This window comes from Borostomias antarcticus, assembly GCF_949987555.1.
Source record: "Borostomias antarcticus genome assembly, chromosome: 3".
NCBI lineage: Eukaryota > Metazoa > Chordata > Actinopteri > Stomiiformes > Stomiidae > Borostomias > Borostomias antarcticus.
In genome coordinates, this window is record NC_140236.1 from 32,464,964 (window position 1) to 32,484,963 (window position 20,000).

General features: G+C 47.0%; 1 protein-coding gene across 1 annotated transcript in view; it reads right to left on the bottom strand.

Moving 5' to 3' along the window:
• The window catches only part of cacna1ea (calcium channel, voltage-dependent, R type, alpha 1E subunit a), a gene marked incomplete at both ends in the record, with an annotated part of 140,441 nt that overhangs the window by 18,412 nt on the left and 102,029 nt on the right, over nucleotides 1–20,000 (bottom strand). Inside the window, 13 exons of the mRNA XM_084436141.1 lie at nucleotides 335–472; nucleotides 1,011–1,171; nucleotides 4,222–4,318; nucleotides 4,643–4,749; nucleotides 5,243–5,302; nucleotides 6,099–6,228; nucleotides 6,497–6,570; nucleotides 6,854–7,000; nucleotides 10,914–11,685; nucleotides 15,481–15,572; nucleotides 16,211–16,278; nucleotides 17,967–18,084; nucleotides 18,455–18,524. Coding sequence (XP_084292267.1) covers nucleotides 335–472; nucleotides 1,011–1,171; nucleotides 4,222–4,318; nucleotides 4,643–4,749; nucleotides 5,243–5,302; nucleotides 6,099–6,228; nucleotides 6,497–6,570; nucleotides 6,854–7,000; nucleotides 10,914–11,685; nucleotides 15,481–15,572; nucleotides 16,211–16,278; nucleotides 17,967–18,084; nucleotides 18,455–18,524 — 2,034 coding nt within the window. The remainder of the gene's footprint in view (nucleotides 1–334; nucleotides 473–1,010; nucleotides 1,172–4,221; nucleotides 4,319–4,642; nucleotides 4,750–5,242; nucleotides 5,303–6,098; nucleotides 6,229–6,496; nucleotides 6,571–6,853; nucleotides 7,001–10,913; nucleotides 11,686–15,480; nucleotides 15,573–16,210; nucleotides 16,279–17,966; nucleotides 18,085–18,454; nucleotides 18,525–20,000) is intronic.

Genomic DNA, 20,000 nt, shown 5'->3' on the forward strand with positions numbered 1-20,000 from the left:
ACACACACACACACACACACACACACACAAAGAGACAAGCACCCACACACAGACAAACACGCGCGCACACAAACCCACACAGGCACACACACGTTTGTGAGTGATCTATTCAGCATGGAGACTGTCACATTCTGAATATGTCCAAAGATGACTCACTATGAAACTCTATGACGCACTATGAATGCTTTATCCAGGATGGGGGGCGGGGGGGGGGGGGGTACAGTACAGTATACAGTATGAGTATATGAGGTCATCTTAACTACATAATAGGAACATAATGCTATTCTACAGCTTTATTACAGTATGCGTACTAGCGTACGACCCAGTAACTCACTGTGGCCATCCCTCCCCCGTGGACACGGTGAAGAGGGTGAGGAGGGCCCACACCACGTTGTCATAGTGGAACTCGTGCCTCTTCCAGTCCCTCCTCTTCACCTCCTTCTTATCCTTTGCATAGTCAATGTAGAAACCCCTAACGAGGGAGGAGAGAGGGAGGGAGGGAGGGAGGGAGGGAGGGAGAGAGAGGGAGGGAGGGAGGGAGAGAGGGCGGGAGGGAGGAGAGAGGGAGGGAGGGAGGGAGAGAGAGGGAGGGAGGGAGGAGAGAGGGAGGGAGGGAGAGAGAGGGAGGGAGGGAGGAGAGAGGGAGGGAGGGAGGGAGGAGAGAGGGAGGGAGGGAGGAGAGGGAGGGAGGGAGGGAGGGAGGAGAGAGGGAGGAGAGAGGAAGGGAGGGAGGGAGGGAGGGAGGGAGAGAGGGAGGAGAGAGGGAGGGAGGGAGGGAGGGAGGGAGGGAGGGAGAGAGAGGGAGGGAGGGAGGAGAGGGGGAGGGAGGGAGGGAGAGAGAGAGAAAATAATCCCTGTCTCCTGAGGAAATGCACAGCAGCTCCTCCTCAGTGTCAGCGTCTACCTCAATGTCATCTTGAGATAATGATTTTCGAGTACAGCGGTAGTTCTGTGTGATCTGTCACGGTGTACAGTATCTATTCTACACAGGCAGCTGCGAGGCCACCTACTGGCAGTCCTTCTCCGTGTCCTTGGACCCGTCAGTGCAATAGAAGAACTTCCCTTTGAAGAGCTGCACGGCGATGACGGCAAAGATGAACATGAACAGCTTGTAGACGATGAGGATGTTGAAAACGTTCTTGAGCGACGTGACCACGCAGTCAAACACTGCCTGGAGAGGGAGGGAGGGGGGGGGAGGGGGAGGCAGGGACGTGGGGGGAGGCAGGAATGGGGAGAGGAGAGATGGAGGTAGGATGAGGAGGTAGAGAGGGAGTGAGGAGAGGGGGAGGGAGAGGCAGGGAGATGGGGGGAGGAGAGATGGAGGTAGGATGAGGAGGTAGAGAGGGAGGGAGGGAGGAGAGGGGGAGGGAGAGGCAGGGAGATGGGGGGAGGAGAGATGGAGGTAGGATGAGGAGGTAGAGAGGGAGGGAGGAGAGGGGGAGGGAGAGGCAGGGAGATGGGGGGAGGAGAGATGGAGGTAGGATGAGGAGGTAGAGAGGGAGGGAGGAGAGGGGGAGGGAGAGGCAGGGAGATGGGGGGGAGGCCGGAATGGGGAGAGGAGAGATGGAGGTAGGATGAGGAGGTAGAGAGGGAGGGAGGAGAGGGGGAGGGAGAGGCAGGGAGATGGGGGGAGGAGAGATGGAGGTAGGATGAGGAGGTAGAGAGGGAGGGAGGAGAGGGGGAGGGAGAGGCAGGGAGATGGGGGGAGGAGAGATGGAGGTAGGATGAGGAGGTGGAGGGGAGGGGGAGGGAGAGGCAGGGAGATGGGGGGGAGGCGCGAATGGGGAGAGGAGAGATGGAGGTAGGATGAGGAGGTAGAGAGGGAGGGAGGAGAGGGAGAAAGACAGCAGGTGATAGACACATCAGGCTTATGGTTTCGATACGGACGATCGATTACAATCAGAACCAGTAATATTCCCACGCTCCCTCTGTGGTGAAAACACTGCTACTATGCTGGCACTGAGAGAGTGTCTGGATGATGATGGTATCGCTGCTCTGATCCTTATTTTATACCTCAGGCAGATGCTCCGAATGGATTCCAACCCCGGCTGGGATATCAGTCCACATCCTCTCTATCCACTCCTCTCCGTTGTTCTCTCCCTCTCCCTATCTTGCTCTTTCTGTGCCTGTCTCCTCCTCTCATGCTCCATTTGTCTCTCTCCTCCTCCTGCTCTCTCTCTGGTGCATTCTCTCTCTCTCTCTCTCTCAAATTCAAATGAACATTATTGGCACTATAGGTGATAAGAACCCACATTGCCAAAGCAGTACATAAAATCAACATTCAAAAAATCAACATTCAGATTATGTATAAATAAATAAATAAAAAGTGAGTGTGAGGGTGTGTTATCTCTGACAGTGAGGGGTCTGGGCTGCTGCGAGTTCAGCTCCCATACCCAGACCCAGCCCCGCGGAGTGAGTATCAGTGATTATGTGATGTAATTATGTGTTTGTGTATAAAAACATAACATAACATACACAACAAAACATGAAGCTATATATCAACATCTGCACCCCTGTTTCACCCCACGGTACTGTTTGAAATAATTAGTTATTTTGTTTCCAATTTTAGTAGCACATCTGTTATTCAAATACATTGTTTTAATTAAATCATATGTTTTACCTCCTAGACCACTCTCCAGTAACTGATAAAAAAAGCCATTCATGCCAAATACTATTGAAAGCTTTTTTGAAGTCTACAAAACATGAATACATTTTATTTTTATTTTGGTGAACATGTGTGTTAATGAGAGTGGTGAGGGTGAAAATATGGTCAGATGTGTGATGGTTTGGCATGAATCCGATTTGACTTTTATGCAGGATGTTGTGGTCATTCAAGAATTGTACTATTCAGGTGTTGATGATGCTGCAGAACACCTTGCCCATACAGCTGGTCAAACATATTCCTCTGTAGTTCTGAGGGTCAAATTTGTCACCGCTTTTAAATATAGGTGTGATGAGACCATTACTCCAACTCTCAGGAAAATATCCCACACTTAGAATTAGATTGAATAACTTTAGAATAGCCAATTGGAATTTTTCAGTGCTGTATTTCAGCATTCCATTTAGTATTCCATCAGGCCCACATGCCTTTTTGTTTTTGAGGGTTTTGACAGACTCTCTCTCTCTCTCTCTCTCTCTCTCTCTCTCTCTCCTCCTGCTCTCTCTCTCTGGTTCATTCTCTCTATCTCTCTCTCTCTCTCCTCCTGCTCTCTCTCTCTGTTTCATTCACTCTCTCTCTCTCTCTCTCTCTCTCCTCCTGCTCTCTCTCTCTGGTTCATTCTCTCTCTCTCTCTCTCTCTCTCTCTTCCTGCTCTCTCTCTCTGGTTCATTCTCTCTCTCTCGCTCTCTCTCTCTGTTTCCCCAGTGGCCTCTTTGCTCCGGTGCTCTGCTGTATCAGCTCATCTCTCTGTCAGCCGCTCTGTGCTCCGCTGCTCTCCCCTGCCTAGAAGAACAAGGTGGAGCTGTGTGAGCTCATCTCTCTCCCTGTTTAACAGTGACCTCTGCCCCGCACCGCACACACACACACGCAAACACACGCAAACACGCACGCACACACTTCAGCTTCTATCCACCCTGGTAATAAATTCCCGTAGCAGGTGCTATCAGTGCGTTTCCTGGAGCAGTCTGTCACTCACAGTCCCCCGAGACTCCCCTTAGCAGTAGACAGGGCTAGAAAAGTGTAGAGACACTATTGGACTGTACTGTTAAATTATATATCTACAGTATGCAGGAATCTTACTTTGAGTTTGAGGAGTACAATACAAACCGTCAAAGAGTTCATGAGTTTGGGCTGGGATAAGAACCTTACCTTGAGTTTGGGCTAAGATAAGAACCTTACCTTGAGTGGGATAAGAACCTTATCTTGAGTTTGGGCTAGGATAAGAACCTTACCTTAAGTTTGGGCTGGGATAAGAACCTTACCTTGAGTTTGGGCTAGGATAAGAACCTTACCTTGAGTTTGGGCTAGGATAAGAACCTTACCTTGAGTTTGGGCTAGGATAAGAACCTTACCTTAAGTTTGGGCTGGGATAAGAACCTTACCTTGAGTTTGGGCCCGGGTTGGAACCGTACCTTAAGTTTGGGCTGGGGTAAGAACCTTACCTTGACTTTGGGCTGGGATAAGAACCTTACCTTGAGTTTGGGCCAGGGTTGGAACCGTACCTTAAATTTGGGCTGGGATAAGAACCTTACCTTGACTTTGGGCCAGGGTTCGAACCGTACCTTGAGTTTCGGCAGCCTCTTGATGGTCTTCAGGGGCCTGAGAACACGCAGTACTCTCAGAGACTTGATGGTCTTTATGTCCCGACCCTTGTTGTTCCTGTGGGTGTGTGTGTGGGAGGGGAGGGGGGGGGGGGGTAAGCACACATTAATCACACACACATATGGTCAGACACACTCAAGCCCACTCACAGGACAAGGCAACAGAGGGGGGTGAGAGAGAGGGATTGAAATTCACCCTAAAACGTTGCTGCAGCAGAACAGTCCGCAGGGGTACATGAGAGAGAGAGAGACAGAGACAAACATGATCGTCACAGCAGAGAGTACAGAATCAAGCCATTCCTTACACCTATTCACTATTCCCAGAAGCTACGCTACTTTATGTCTTTGAACCCTAGACCTCCCCTAAGGTCACATGACTCACGTGAGTGCGAAGGCCACCAAGGCCCCCACCACCACAATGAAGTCTAGAATGTTCCACAGGTCCCGGAAGTAGGAGCCGTCGTGGAGGATCAGGCCCTGGTCGATCATCTGCCGACACATGAGGAGGCATGGACATCATCCCAGTCAGAGGGATGGACATCATCCCAGTCAGAGGGATGGACATCATCCCAGTCAGAGGGATGGATATCATCCCAGTCAGAGGGATGGACATCATCCCAGTCAGAGGGATGGACATCATCCCAGTCAGAGGGATGGACATCATCCCAGTCAGAGGGATGGATATCATCCCAGTCAGAGGGATGGACATCATCCCAGTCAGAGGGATGGACATCATCCCTACTGGACAAGTATATGCAACATGCACCAGAGGTTTGTCCAGTACTGAGAGAATGTGTTTGATACATTTAACGCTTAACTCACATTGAAACAAGGACACATTAAACATACAATACAGAGGCATACCATATACACACACAGGCACATGAGAAAGAAACACACAGTACAAAACACACAGAAACCATACAGTACGCCCACACTCTCACCATAGAACCTCTATAGTGCATTCCTGGGTACGACTCACCTTTATAATCATCTCAAAGGTAAAGACTCCGGTGAAGACATAGTCAAAATACCGCAGAACCTGTGGAGGAAAACAAACTAGTGCATTACTGTAGATACAGAACCAGGGGCTAGAGAGATAGACACAGAGAGAGGGATGAAAAGAGACAGAGAGAGAAAGATGGATATCGAGAGGGAGAGAGTGAGAGAGAAAGATAGAGGACAGCTGAAAGTCTCCATCCGTTCTTCGCCAGTGATGCGAGGAAAGTTAGGAGAGGAAGGGTAGAATTCATTTCTGGAGACACACGCCTCTAATGTTGACACCGATTACATTGACCCTCGGGGCGCTCTCTCTTTCTCTCTGCCTCTCCCTCTTTCTTCCTAAGTCTGTAATACTTTCTAACTTCTAAAATTGTGGTTGGGTTTTATGAGTCAGTGCCCTTAAGCTGATTCATTCATGATATAAGATTAGCCTTGCCAGCGGTCAAACAGGCTCATTGCATATTCCTGCGCAATTTCCCCGCAGTCGTCAACATCTTAAGGACCCTCATCAAGACACTGTGGGGGCCCAACACCAGGCAATTAAGGGGAGCATGTTATTTTGTCCTGTTGCAGCTGTTAAGCCAGTAGAAGGATACAGTATGAGTCCCTGGGTACAAATTCAGAGAGATTAGGTTTGGATTCCAAGGCCTTTTTAATAGGGCCTGGAAAAATGGCCATAATGTTCTAGGTTGGAATAACGAGTTGGAAGCACACTCAGAAGGACACAACAAAAACACACAAGCTGAACCCCCACCTCCCAACACACACTCATGCACGCACACACACTCCCACACACATACACACACACAAATACACACACACACACACACACACACCTTGTTCCAGTCGGAGCTGGTGGCCACAGGGTCCTCGGCGGCCAAAGCGATGCTGCTAGCGGCAATGACCAGTAGGATGGACATCTCAAAGTAGCGCAGGTTCACCACGTAGTGACACGCTCGCCGAACCCTGGGGACGCACAGGAAATGGCATCCTAATTGACGAGGATGGCACAGGAAATGGCATCATAACAGGGGTAGTGAGGCAGGCGGCCTGGTTGGTCAGGGCTAAAACTAGACTAAAGATTAAGATTAGGATTACGCAAACGTGCTGCATCCCAGAGTTGCATTGGAAGGTGTCTTGTTCTCAACACTTAAGAGTACCTCTCCTGTCTCTCAGTCTCTCTACCCTCCTATTACAGCGTGTCCGTAGGACTAGGTGATACATTGGTACGTACGGGTTGCCAGGTTTGAAAATGAACATGCTGTCTGGGTTGACAGTGTTGGGAGGGTTGGTCTGCTCCTCCTCCTGCTGCTCAGCCTTGGATGCCTCCACGTTCTTACTGGGTCCTGTTGTGTGTGTGTGTGTGTGTGTGTGTGTGTTGGAGGGGGACGACACAGGAAGATGAGGAGGTCAAATTGTAATTATATCATCTGTCCAGGCTAGGGTTAGTATACAATGAACGGAGGCCATTCTACTTGTTTCTATTGTGTTTCTTCTGTGGTCCTTCTGTTAGCTCCATTGTGTTTTTAGTGTTGATCTATTTTTTACCTTTGATGGCGGTGAGCTCCAGAGAGGGCTGCGTGTTCATCACCTCGATGACGACGCTGGAGCTAAGGGGGAGGGGCTTGTCCTGGTTCATGCTCTCTGGGTGCTCCCCCATTGGTGTCAGCTGCAGGGTGGGCGGGTCAGTCTGCTGATGCTCCTCCCTGTTGTGCTCGCCCAGGAGGTCAGGGTCTCTCTGTCTGTGGATGGACAGAGAGGAGAGACAGATGGACAGAGAGGAGAGACAGATGGACAGAGAGGAGAGACAGATGGACAACATCCCTGAGTGAATCTTAAGTTGTTATTGTTGTTTTTTGTTGTCATTGTGTATCGTAACCTTTATGTATTTTTTTCAGGAAACTGTGTTGCTGCCTTTCTTGGCCAGGATTCTCTTGTAAAAGAGATTTTAATCTGGGTAAATGAAGGTATAATCAAAATTAAGAATGATTTTAACTACAGTAATTACTAGAATAGAATAGAACGTTTATTTGCCACGGGTAAAAGTAAATTGGAATTCTTGTAATCGTTTGTCCTGACAGTATCTTATCAGTGATAATCAGTTCCTCATCCCAGTCCTAGGTACTCAGCTAGACACTGAAAGGTTCCCAAACAATTTATAGCAAGTATAGCAATTTACTTTACTGTCCGTCGTATATCAACATCATCCTCATCTAATTATGCCATCTGATCATGCATCAATTATGGAGGCAGTGCAATTATGTTGTGCTGTAATCAGTTGTGCATAGTGTTCAATTGTTCGAGTGTTGTCAGGTGTTGGTTCAAGTGTGCAGTACCGCAGTCTGTTGTTGTCTATTGTATAGACAGGGTAAAAGGTGCTCAGCTAGCCTGTCTGAAGCAATAGTTAACACTGGAGTCTGGAGAGGCTCTTTAATGTGGTCAGCATAATGCACGTCATGCAGCACAATGCACGTTGTCAGCACGTCAGCCAGGGCCTAAACTAATAAATCACTATAGCTACCATATGTATAGGGCTGCACGATTTATGACAAATATTAAATAAATACATGTGATTCATATTTCACATTTTAAATACATTTTCTGTGGTGCCACGTTCATATGTAAAAAAAAAAAAAAAAAAACTGAACAAAAATCTGAGAAATGTATTCCACAATGAATGTATTACTCTTTTAAATCTAGTAGGCTAGTTCAGTGGTTTTAAACCTAGTAGGCTAGTTCAGTGGTTTTAAACCTAGTAGGATAGTTCAGTGGTTTTAAACCTAGTAGGCTAGTTCAGTGGTTTTAAACCTAGTAGGCTAGTTCAGTGGTTTTAAACGTAGTAGGCTAGTTCAGTGGTTTTAAACCTAGTAGGCTAGTTCAGCGGTTTTAAACCTAGTAGGCTAGTTCAGTGGTTTTAAACGTAGTAGGCTAGTTCCGTGGTTTTAAACCTAGTAGGCTAGTTCAGTGGTTTTAAACCTAGGAGGCTAGTTCAGTGGTTTTAAACCTAGTAGGCTAGTTCAGTGGTTTTAAACCTAATAGGCTAGTTCAGTGGTTTTAAACCTAGTAGGCTAGTTCAGTGGTTTTAAACCTAGGAGGCTAGTTCAGTGGTTTGAAACCTAGGAGGCTAGTTCAGTGGTTTTCAAAGTGGGGGCTGCCAGGGAGCACCAGGAGGGCCAGTTGGAAGGGAGAAGAAAAGGGAAAAAGCTAAAATAAATAACTAAATATAATTATATATATATATACGGTCAATGTGAGAAAACGGGGAATTTGAGCTTTTCCCGGTTAATGCGCACATTCCCCGACCTCGCGAGGAATGTAGGAGAAACGTGCGTTTCTCACATCTCCCGGGTAATGTGCACATTCCCCGACCTTGCGGGAGATGTGAGAAATTGGTTAGTATTTCTCACATCTCCCGCAAGGTCGGAGATTGTGCACATTAACCGGGAAATGCTTACAATTCCCGACCTTGCGGTAAATCTAGGAAAGCGCAACCGTATGCAAAACTTCTGCACAGCCGGGTGGTGGGAGAGGGCTTATGTGATGCCTCAGAGGGCGTGCACCATGAGAGGCACCCACGGTAGTTGGGCTAACGTTACTGGCGCACACTTGTGAGAGATTTTTAGTCTTTTCGTCCGTCTTTCGGCTAGCTAACGTGTAGGGGTCCTTTGGAGGTTCCCACCTTCCTGTTGTTGCAATGTTCCTTTTGCGTTTGTTAACTGGATCACCAGTGTAGGCCTATCCTCCTAATACTACTTACACTGTGTGCAGCATAGGCTACATTACTGTTCAAAGTAGACCACAGACTGTTATTAACTGTAGGGGAGGACCGGGATGAATGAAACACTTTTTGGTTTGATCAGATTTACACAGAAATTAATAAAGATGGAGATTACATTTTTTGATGACAAACAACTTGTAGCCTACATGTCCTTTACTAACCTATTAGTTAGTAGTAGTAGTAGTAGTTAGATTAGTTTCGTTCTGTGGTGTAACAGTTCAATTCAAGACAGCCGAGAACAGAAGATGTGCATCGTTTCTCTTGTCCCTGCCGTGCTGGGCGAGTGAAACAGAGGAGTGGGACTAGTGAAACAGTGAGATTGTTTTGCTTATTGTGTTGCGTAGCCTAGCAGCTTGTAGGCTAATTATCTTAACTTTCAACACATGTATAATTAGACCCAATTTAATGTTTCCATTAATGCAATTGATGCTATGTATTCGAAAACCATGGGCAAAATGTCAAGCGCCTCTCGTTCTAAGCGCACGAGCCCTCTCCCACCACCCGGCTGCGCAGAAGTTTTGCATACGGTTGGACTTTGCTAGATTTACCGCAAGGTCGGGAATTGTAAGCATTTCCCGGTTAATGTGCACAATCCCCGACCTTGCGGGAGATGTGAGAAATACTAACAAATTTCTCACATCTCCCGCAAGGTCGGGGAATGTGCACATTACCCGGGAGATGTGGGAAACGCACGTTTCTCCTACATTCCCCGTGAGGTCGGGGAATGTGCGCATTAACCGGGAAAAGCTCACATTCCCCGTTTTCTCACATTCACCGTAACATATATATATATATATATATATATATATATATATACAAAATCCTCTTCAATTAAAATTAAATTCATAATATTATTGTACCGGTTTAAAATAAAATATGAATTGAATACTGTAAAATCCATTCATATCGAAATGAGGTCATGCCCTTTCAGTCGTGCCCAATCTACGCGTCTGCCTGACAAAAGTTCAAAACATCAGCCTACAACTGCTTGTGCTAGCTAGCTCACGTTATCTTTACCGGGTACAAAAAAATGCACGGCGACAGAACTTGTCTTATATAGCCCATGACAGTTTTTTTTGTTTTGGATTTTTGCCATCTTATAATAGCAGGCTGCTAGCCTGGCATCGCCAGACCCTATTCGCTATTCGCAAATGCCGAGAGAAACAGAATGTGAGCTCACATCATCAGGATGGCTTTGCCAGGCTAGGGGGCCGTAGCCAGAGGCTACGGTTATTTGGGGGTCTTTGGCATGGAAAAGTTTGGGAACCCCTGGGCTAGGATACAGTAGATTACCACAATGCCTGCAGAGATGTGACTACCTGAGGAGTCATAATGTGTCTAGAGGTTTGGTCCTGATGTAGAGCGAAGACATTTTCAGTTTTTTACAGAGTAGGAAAGTTGTAAGCCTTCAAATGATGTGCCATTCACTGAAATCTGAGTTTTTTGAAGCTTCTGTGAATGTCATCAGAGCTGTGCACACTTCTCACAGGACATGAACTTTGATGACAAAATATTACTATTTACTGTAGTGATGCTAAAACTGTTGTTTGTTAAACTTAGTGTAACTTCAATTTTCGTAATATAAAAAAAGTAAAACAGGAAAAAAACATAACAAAACATATTCAGCTCTCTAGCGCATTTTGAGGACTGCCTCCATCAGGACCCAGCCAGTATGATCTGGCAAAGCAGGTGACCTGGGACACCGCCAACCTGTGTCTTACCTGCCCTCAGCCTCTCCGGTCTCTCCAGACAGATCGGCCTCTCCCTCCTTCTCTCTCCTCCTCCCCTCCTCCTCCTCTCCCCCTTCCGGACTCCTCCTCCTCTCCCTGGTGGAGCGGCTCTCCTCCCCGGGGGAAGACTCACCCCCCCTGACCCCGGCCTGGGGGTCGTTGGTGCGCTGGCCCGGCCTCCGGCCCCCAACGTCCGGGGTCAGTGTGTCGCCGGCGGCAGGCGGGCGGGGCCTCCGCACCGCCCTCTGCCTCCTTTCGCCATTCAGCCTGGGGCTCCGCCTCCCGTTGAGGGGACGGGTGTGGTTGGTGACGCCCCCCTTGCCATCGGGGGAGGGGCCCGGTTCTGGAGGCTCTGTGACGGGCAGGCGGGCGGGCGTGGCGGACTCGGGCAGCGGCAGGTCCACGGGCCCGGGAGGGTCCGGCGCCTGGACAGACATGGGGGGCTCCGGCATGCCCGCGGACAGCGAGGGCTCCAGGGGCATGTCCATGGGCATGGGGGGCTCTGCCTTGGGGACGTCGGCGGCAGACGACGGCGGGTCCGCTGGACCTCTCGGGCTGCCCGAGGGTATTTCTTTGTTGGGGAGGGGGAGGGGCTGTCCGTCGGCGGCGAGGGCGGGGGTGGCGTCCTGCTCCTCACTGGGGGTGCTGAAGAGGATCTCCCTGCTGGACATCTGCCGGTGCCTCCGCAGCTGGCTGGTCCTCTGCTCCCACACGGACATGGTCAGCCGGCGCCTCCTCTCCCTTCTGGACAGGAAACAGTTAGAGGGGTTGAGCGGCGGCAGGGCCGCCCCGGACCCGGACCCCCCCGGGCCCGGCCCCAAACTGTCCGCCGGGCCCTCGGGTTCCTCCAGGGAGTAGGCGGGGCGGCTGCGGTGGATGGCTCGCTTCCTGTACAGGTAAGGCCGCCTCCTCCGGCTGCTCCTGAGAGAGACAGACGAACAGACGGACGTTGTCAGGACGTTTGACGGACAGGGCGGGAGGGATTACATCGTACTTGTCATCTACTGGTCTAGGACAGGCATTCACAAACTGTGAGGCGGGCCTCCCCTGGGGGGCCCCAAAGAAATTCAGGGGAGGCGCGGAGGGATGGTTAGAAAAAAAAGAAGGAAAAATATGTTTTTTATTTTAGAATTTTCTATGGTTTTTATGAATGAAACATGATTTTAAAGGTCTTTTTTTTAATGGACAAATTTGGGGGGTTGGGGGGCGTGGGTGTGTCACTGTTTTCAGAGGGGAGGCCCACATTGATGGAGTTTGGGAACCCATGGTCTAGGATACTGTAGAATACATACAGTATAGGATACTTTCATAGCGCTTATGTAATTACGCGTGAGGACAGGCCGACAGGGAGGCGGTGGGGGATCACAGGGGTCATTTAAACCGATTAACCGTGTTCTACTCTACTTATATACTAACCCATCACACTCATCTCTCATAGCAAAACATTTAAAGCCCGGCCCAGTTACAGAAGTATTATGGGGGTGCATACTGTACTTTCTGGAAGGGCACCTTGGCATAGAGAATCTAAGCATGTCTGAATTGAGTTGTATTTCTCCTTCATTGTCCCAGAGTAAATGTTTGTGAAATGACATCTCATGAATATAAAATAGAATTCAATATTTTGAAGCACATTTGAAGAACAGCTGGCCTGATCTCCTGAAGAGAGGCTCAGGAGGAGGAATGACAGGGGGGATGTGCTAGACTAATGAGGATGTTATGTGAATGAAGTAAGCCGGAATAGATCTGAGGTAACTGTAATCAGAGAGAGAGAGAGAGAGAGAGAGAGAGAGAGAGAGAGAGAGAGAGAGAGAGAGATGCAGAAGAAACCACCACAGTCTGAGTTGCAATGCAGAACCAATATGATCTTAAGAGTCGGACAGCAACAGAAAAGGGGGACACAGCAATGATGAGAGTAGAAAGAGGCTCCCCGGTTAAGAAGATTAGGCAAAGTGGAGATAGACAGATGGATAGATAGACAGATAGATAGATAGACAGATAGACAGTTAGACAGACAGACGGACAGACAGACAGACAGACAGACAGACAGACAGACAGATAGATAGATAGATAGATAGATAGATAGATAGATAGATAGATAGATAGATAGATAGTTACAGTAGATACAGTACATAGATAGATAGATAGATAGATAGATAGATAGATAGATAGATAGATACAGTACATGTAGTTACAGTAGATACAGTACATAGATAGATAGATAGATAGATAGATAGATAGATAGATAGATAGATAGATAGATAGATAGATAGATGGATAGAGTAGATAGATAGATAGATAGATAGATAGATAGATAGATATAGCAGAACAGACAGCATTGTTACTGTACTTACGCGTGCCTGTGCTCTTGTGTGGTCCGTGTTATCAATGAGCGGTCGTGTAAAACAAGACATTAGTGCGTTTGTGAGCAGAGACAGAACAGGCCGGGGAGACACAGGCCAAAGCTGACCGCGCCAGTTGCACATGTGTCACTTATGAAGTGAAAAAAAATGTACTTTTTATTTTTTATATTTTGAAAACATGTTCAATGTTCAATAAAGTATCAGTCTGTAATTGGACAAAAATATATAGTTTCGCTCATCCATCCCTACAGTTCATATGAATGAATGTAAAAAAACATATTTTTATGACTCATTAACTGTAAATTATAATGACTATAATAACTTTCATTAACTGTAAATCCTCATGTGTGGGTTTATTATTACACTGGGTGAGATGAGCATTACCGGACGGCTTGGTGTGTGTCTCCACCGAGCGGTTTGACAAACAGGATGGTAGACTAGATCAGTATTAGAATATCACAACAACAACAACAACAACAACAACAACAACAACAGTCAACATCAACAGGTGTCAACAACAGAGATAAGAATCATTTTCCAGAGAGCTGGAAAGGTTGGGACATTCAGATAGAGAACATTACAGTATGGTACAGTTATAAACAGAGAGAGATGGTCTCCTGGACAGGAACGGGCACAGAGACAGACGTCGTAGCTTTAGACGGAGCACGCATTTCAGCTAGCGACGTTCTCCCTCACAGGGGGACATTCTGCTTGGTCATGCTAGCCGGTGGACACAGGAAGGGCGTGCTCAAGGTCAAAGTTCAGACGCTCAAGGGGTCAACGAGTAATCGAGCGTAGGGAGGACAATTCACAAGGGGAAGAAGAGAAACCGCATACTCCATGAAATGCTTTCCAAATATTATTCTTGTTTGTTTGTTTGTTTTAGTTTGCAGCTGATATCATGGTGGCTGTGTGTTTGATTTCTACCCCTGGTCATGCCAGTCAAAGACATGCGAGACGTTCCCGAGGCTGTGGCATTATCAGGAGTCTCATCCATGCTTGAACCCTCTTCCCCTGAATCAACACAGCGAGTTTACACAGAGCTACGCTGAAAAGCAGAGCTCACCATCTCCCCACTGACCCCTGTGGGCGAACCGACGCTACTGCAGGCCACGTCCAGAAACAACCATAGATACATAGATAATATCTGATCTGATATTATCTGATAGTTTTGGGAGAGATGACAGATATTTCATCTAGTCTATTTATGGGTCGACTCACTCCTCTCTCCATTATACGACATCCCATAATGACATACTGTGCCTCATTTCGTCTTGTCATCTGCATGCCCCATGCACTACGATGCTCCCCATCTCCAAATCCCAAGCATGCACACACAATGCACGTGCATCTCCACCACGTGCACTGTAACGTGCACAGTCACGATGTGCACTTTCACGTGCGTGCCCTCTCCAGTGCTCCAATTGTTTACTGAGTGGTCATCAATAAAATATATTATACCTCATGTTGACGCTCAATGTGCATAGAGGTACTCCTCTCTATTACCGTACCCGTCTCTATTAAGGCCAGTAACCATTGTGGCGTGAGTACACAGACACTTTACACTTTGTAATTATATAATTTAATCCCAACAGACATGAATGCTACCAAAAGCACTTTGGAGACAGTCAGGGACCCAAAGTGCTGCAGAGCACTCAGACACACTGTATTAATTTGGAGGCCAGCATTGCTGTCTCCATGGTGATGGTATATGCCCCCCCAGCCTCCCTTCACACCGCCAACTCCGCTGGTCCTGGGAAACCTGCCGGTAACCATGGTGAACAGGGTTCAATCCGCAGCTAATGACGGCGCTAAAAGCTCGGACACTGGAGAGACTAACTGATGTGCCAGCAGTGCCGTATCAACATCCCGTTGAGTTGGGTGGTCTCATCTCAGACCCAGAACAACACCGCTGAGGTCAGCCCAGGGCTTCATCCTGGATCGTCTGCACGGCTACCGAAAACGCCTGCTGTACCATCAGGACCAAGAGGGCCGCCAGGTCCTAGGACATGCGTTTAGTGTGCTCCTGCACCAGCCCTGCTACCCAGAACGAAGCAGGCAAGCCCGTGATCTAGAGAAACTCACTCCACTAGTGGACAGCAATCCTGTCACTACGACAAGAGCAGTGTCCTCTTCGTTCGGGGCCGTGTGGAGTCTATCCCTAATCCGCTCAGGTCCCTGATAATGTCCAGTACTGGAGTAGTGGTGGGACTAACTGACCGCTTGAGTGTTAGTGATGTCAGTTACCATGTTAGCCTTTTAGTAGCCCCTGGGGGGAGAGCAAAGGTAGGGTGGAGGAGGAGGAGGGGGGGGGGGTCAGGCAGGAAGCGGGTACAAACAGGCCACTTACTCTGATGACATCAGGGAGGACATGGGGCCAACCTCCTTGGCCTTCTGGAGAGCATGCTTCTGGTTGAATGCTGCCTCCTCTTCCTCCTGATCCTGAGAGGAGAGGGCAGAGGGGAGGAGAGGAGAGGAAGGAGGAGAGAAGAGGAGAGAGGAGGGGTGAGGAGAGGGGAGAGGAGAGGGAAAAGAGAGGACAGCAGATGTGAGGAGAGAAGAGAGATTGCATATGACACAAAGTTTCACTCAACTTCCTAAACACACTAACACACACGTTCACAACCAAGTAACAAAGGCATTTTCCACATATGATATGATTTATATCACAACCCTTACATTCACTGCTCAGTTCATATCACAACCCTAACATTCACTACTCAGTTCATATCACAACCCTAACATTCACTACTCAGTTCATATCACAACCCTTACATTCACTTCTCAGTTCATATCACAACCCTTACATTCACTTCTCAGTTCATATCACAACCCTTACATTCACTACTCAGTTCATATCACAACCCTTACATTAACTACTCAGTTCATATCACAACCCTTACATTCACTACTCAGTTCATATCACAACCCTTACATTCACTACTCAGTTCATATCACAACCCTTACATTCACTACTGAGTTCATATCACAACCCTTACATTCACTACTCAGTTCATATCACAACCCTAACATTCACCACTCAGTTCTGTGTGCATACAGCCCTTGTCTGGAGTCTTTACCTTGGTGAGCTCCTGTGCGTTGGCCAAATTGTCCACAGCAATGGCCAAGAAGACGTTCAGCAGAGTGTCTGGTCAAAATCACGTCAAGAAACTGCTACAATGCACAGAACCCTGAAGCACACCCTCAAACCACACTGTGATGAAAATAACACAATGTCAAACCCTTGTCCAGAGCTGAGTAGTGTGACTAGCCAGGCTCATGAGGCTATCGTTGGTGTGGGGGTGACCAATGACAAACTTTCTGAACTGTCAACCTGACCCTAACCCTAGCACTTGAGAGACTGAAACCTGTATAACCTTTATAACCTTTTAAAAAAATATTTCTATACATTTTCCATCCTTTCTTTCTGGTGGTGTGGTTCTCTAGAAGCTTCTCTCACTAGTAATAGCAATGCTCAAACTATGAATATTTGCAATGCTCACACTACTAGCAGGGGCAGACTTACCCATTAGGCAAAGGTAGCCAATTGCCTTGGGCCACCAACTTACAAAAGGTCCCATAAACACCTCATAAATGTATAGTTAAGAATTATTTTTATTAACTTTTTGCTAATAATTATTTATTTGTAAAAATCCATACGTGGAAACAATTCAGACACTCTCTGCGCACTATTACAAAATTGAAGCAGATAAACATTACCCCCAGCAAGAAAAGGAGGAAGCACAAGTAAACTTAAGAAAGCTGAAGGTTTTTTAGCAAAACTGCCAAAGGTAACAACCTTTTTCACGGTGGCTACTGACATCACTAACAAAGAACAGCAAGAAGCCAGTGCTTGAGCTAGTAGTGTGAGCATTGCTAATAATATGCGGTGCTTACGTAATATGCCAAGAAATGGTAGCTCTTGTGAAGAGTGACAATTTGAAATGTCACTATGAAACAAAACATAGCCATTTTGAAGCGACCTTTCCTCAGAATTCAGAGCTAAGAACCAGAAAGATCAACGGGATGAAATTGTCATATCAAGCCGCGAACAGAATTCTTGTTAGTTCTGTGTAGCAGTGAGAAAAAGCAACTGAGGACTCACTCCGAGACTGGCGTGGGTGATGGGTAAACATAAGAAGACATTCTCTGATGCAGAAATAATAAAAATAATGTACGTATGACTGAAGTGATGGAGACCATGTTTGTAGGCAAACAAAAAGAAGAAATGACAGTTGAAATCAAGCAAATCTCCCTCTCAGATTCCACAGCAACCAGAAGAACTGCCTTCTCTCATTAGGCAACAGTATTTGACACAATGAAGCCTACTAGAGGAGAGGAGAGAAAAGGAGGCAGGAGGAGAGCAGATAAGACTGGAGGTGAGGAGAGGAGAGGAGAGGAGAGGAAAAAAGAGGGGAGGAGAGGAGACAGGAGATGATAAAGGAGGAGAGGAAAGAGACAGGAGGAGAGGAGACAGGGGGAGAGGAAGGAGACAGGAAAGGAGAGGAGACAGGACTTCGGACTTTAATTCTTGAAATGGTTTGATTCACCTTTGTTGGGTGGGTGAACCAGTTGGATGGGGGGGGGGGGGGGAGGCTGACCTTTGTCTTATTGCGAGAAAAAGAAATGTGTGGACCTTTAAGATTTCAATACCCCTGCCCCAAGGGCTGTCACTCACAGGCTACCTGGGGGTTGACCTTGAACAGGGGCATTCTCAATCAAGGACTCTCCCTTGCGTGCTCTCGAATAAAGGATGATGACAGACCCCCGTCTCATTTTTCCACCGCGTCATTGTTTGCGAGACAGAGAAGTGGGTGGCAGGGCGAGGAAGGATACAGTTGCCAAACAGCGTGAGGACTATGAAGTAGATGGACGACCACATCCCAGACCGGACCCCCCCCTGAGAGCGGATGCCGTTGTACATAACCTCGTTCCAGTCCTCGCCCGTCAGGATCTGGGACACATCAGAGACATGTAAACATACACACACACACACATCAACAAAAACACATGCACCTCAACACAGGCACACACACATCAATACACACATACGCGAACAAACACACACACACACACACACACACACACACACACGTCAACAGGCACACACATTGAGACACATTACACAAACATGCACATACACACACATGCACCATATGTCAACACACAACACATGTCGCAGCATTCACACAGTATGACACATCACATTTCACACCAGTCAAAAACACCAACATGATGACAACGCGATGTGGTGTTTTTCCATCATCCCAGTAATGTACCCAAAACACCCACACTGGACGTATTCCAACATGTTTGGATCAGACCTGAAAGACCGTCATGATGGCTGCTGGGAAGGTGTCAAAGTTGGTAGGGGTGTAGTCCTCAAAGATGAACCTTGAGAGAGACAGAGGACGGACATGACAGCAAGATCAGCCTTGGTATCAAATCCCACCTGTTTCAGACAGAACCTGATCCCCCTCTTTCTTCCAGTCTAGATCAAACAGCTGTTTTCTCCTGCTCTGTTTTCTGTTTAGATATAAAACAATCGAAAGCTAGTTTACAGAACTCTAGGTAAAGATATGAATATTGTGTATGAATATGTTTACACCAGTTGACACGGAGATGTTGAGCACATTGCCTGCCCCCTCAATCCTATTCACACCAAGTTCTAGAAAACTATTTTTAAACTCTGTATCCGTGGACACTTTAGCTATTGTTAATTGTTCCCTCAGTACATGCGTTTTTTCCATCAGCACTTAAAGTCTCACTGAAATGAAAAAAGCATTCTGTCCCATTTTTGTTCACATAATTGGTCATAGTGTTCACCTATTCAACGATGTATGCCAAAAAATGTACAAAATTCTACTTTTGTTGTAATCTTATATCAAAGTATATAATTTCTTACTTCCTGGAAAACGGTAGGTCACATGCAATGACGACAACAGGTACCTTAGATTTTAGGCCAATAATCTCACGACATCCACCCGTCAATCAACGCTATCCTTCTATCGAATCTGTCTAAAGTTCTTAAAACCCGCCACTTGTCAATGTCCCAATCAAATTCCTCTAAACATATGTCCCACCCTCATAGCTTGTTTGCGTCGGAAATACGTCAAACTACTGAAGTTAGATTATCTCAAACGTCCGTTTCAGTGCGACTTTAAAACTGCCCTGGTAAAACCCATTCTGAAGAAAAACAACTAAAGCCTGTTTTATACTTCTGCGTAAACAGACAGCGCACAGGCGCAGAGGCCGCAGAGAAGCCAGAGACGCGTCGCGTACATCCAGAAAAATATCACAACGCATCAAGCTACACAGAGCCCGCAGAGTTGTGATTGGACTTCAGTGCATGAGGGCGGGATTTCCAGGTCATACATGTCACATCCGTTTTCTTGTAAACAAGCAAGCCCGGCAAATATGGATCAACTCGAGGAGATGCTGGTGGAGCAAGTTTGCAAATACAGGCACCTGTATGATGCAAGCTCGAAGGATTCTAAAAAAAGAAACGTGTCTTTTAATTAATGGAGGGAAATCTCTGAGGTACTTAATACTGATGTGAATGAGTTGCCTAACAAGTGGAAAAAACATCCATGACAGATTTGTACGAATGAAAAAAAAGATGTCAACATGCCAGGATGTCAGCATCCTGGAATGTCAACACACAGTCAGATGAGTTTATGGGGATTGCAACAATCAAAGGAGCACAGGCGGCGGTGTAGTGATACATACAGTATACAGATGATTTAACCGTTCTAAACCGTCCATCTATCATGAATATACAGTATGTACGGCTCAGAACGCCTCTTATCCACTCACAACGCACAGTCGGAACTACCTGTTCTATAAATGAATCTATTCTATTTTGGAATA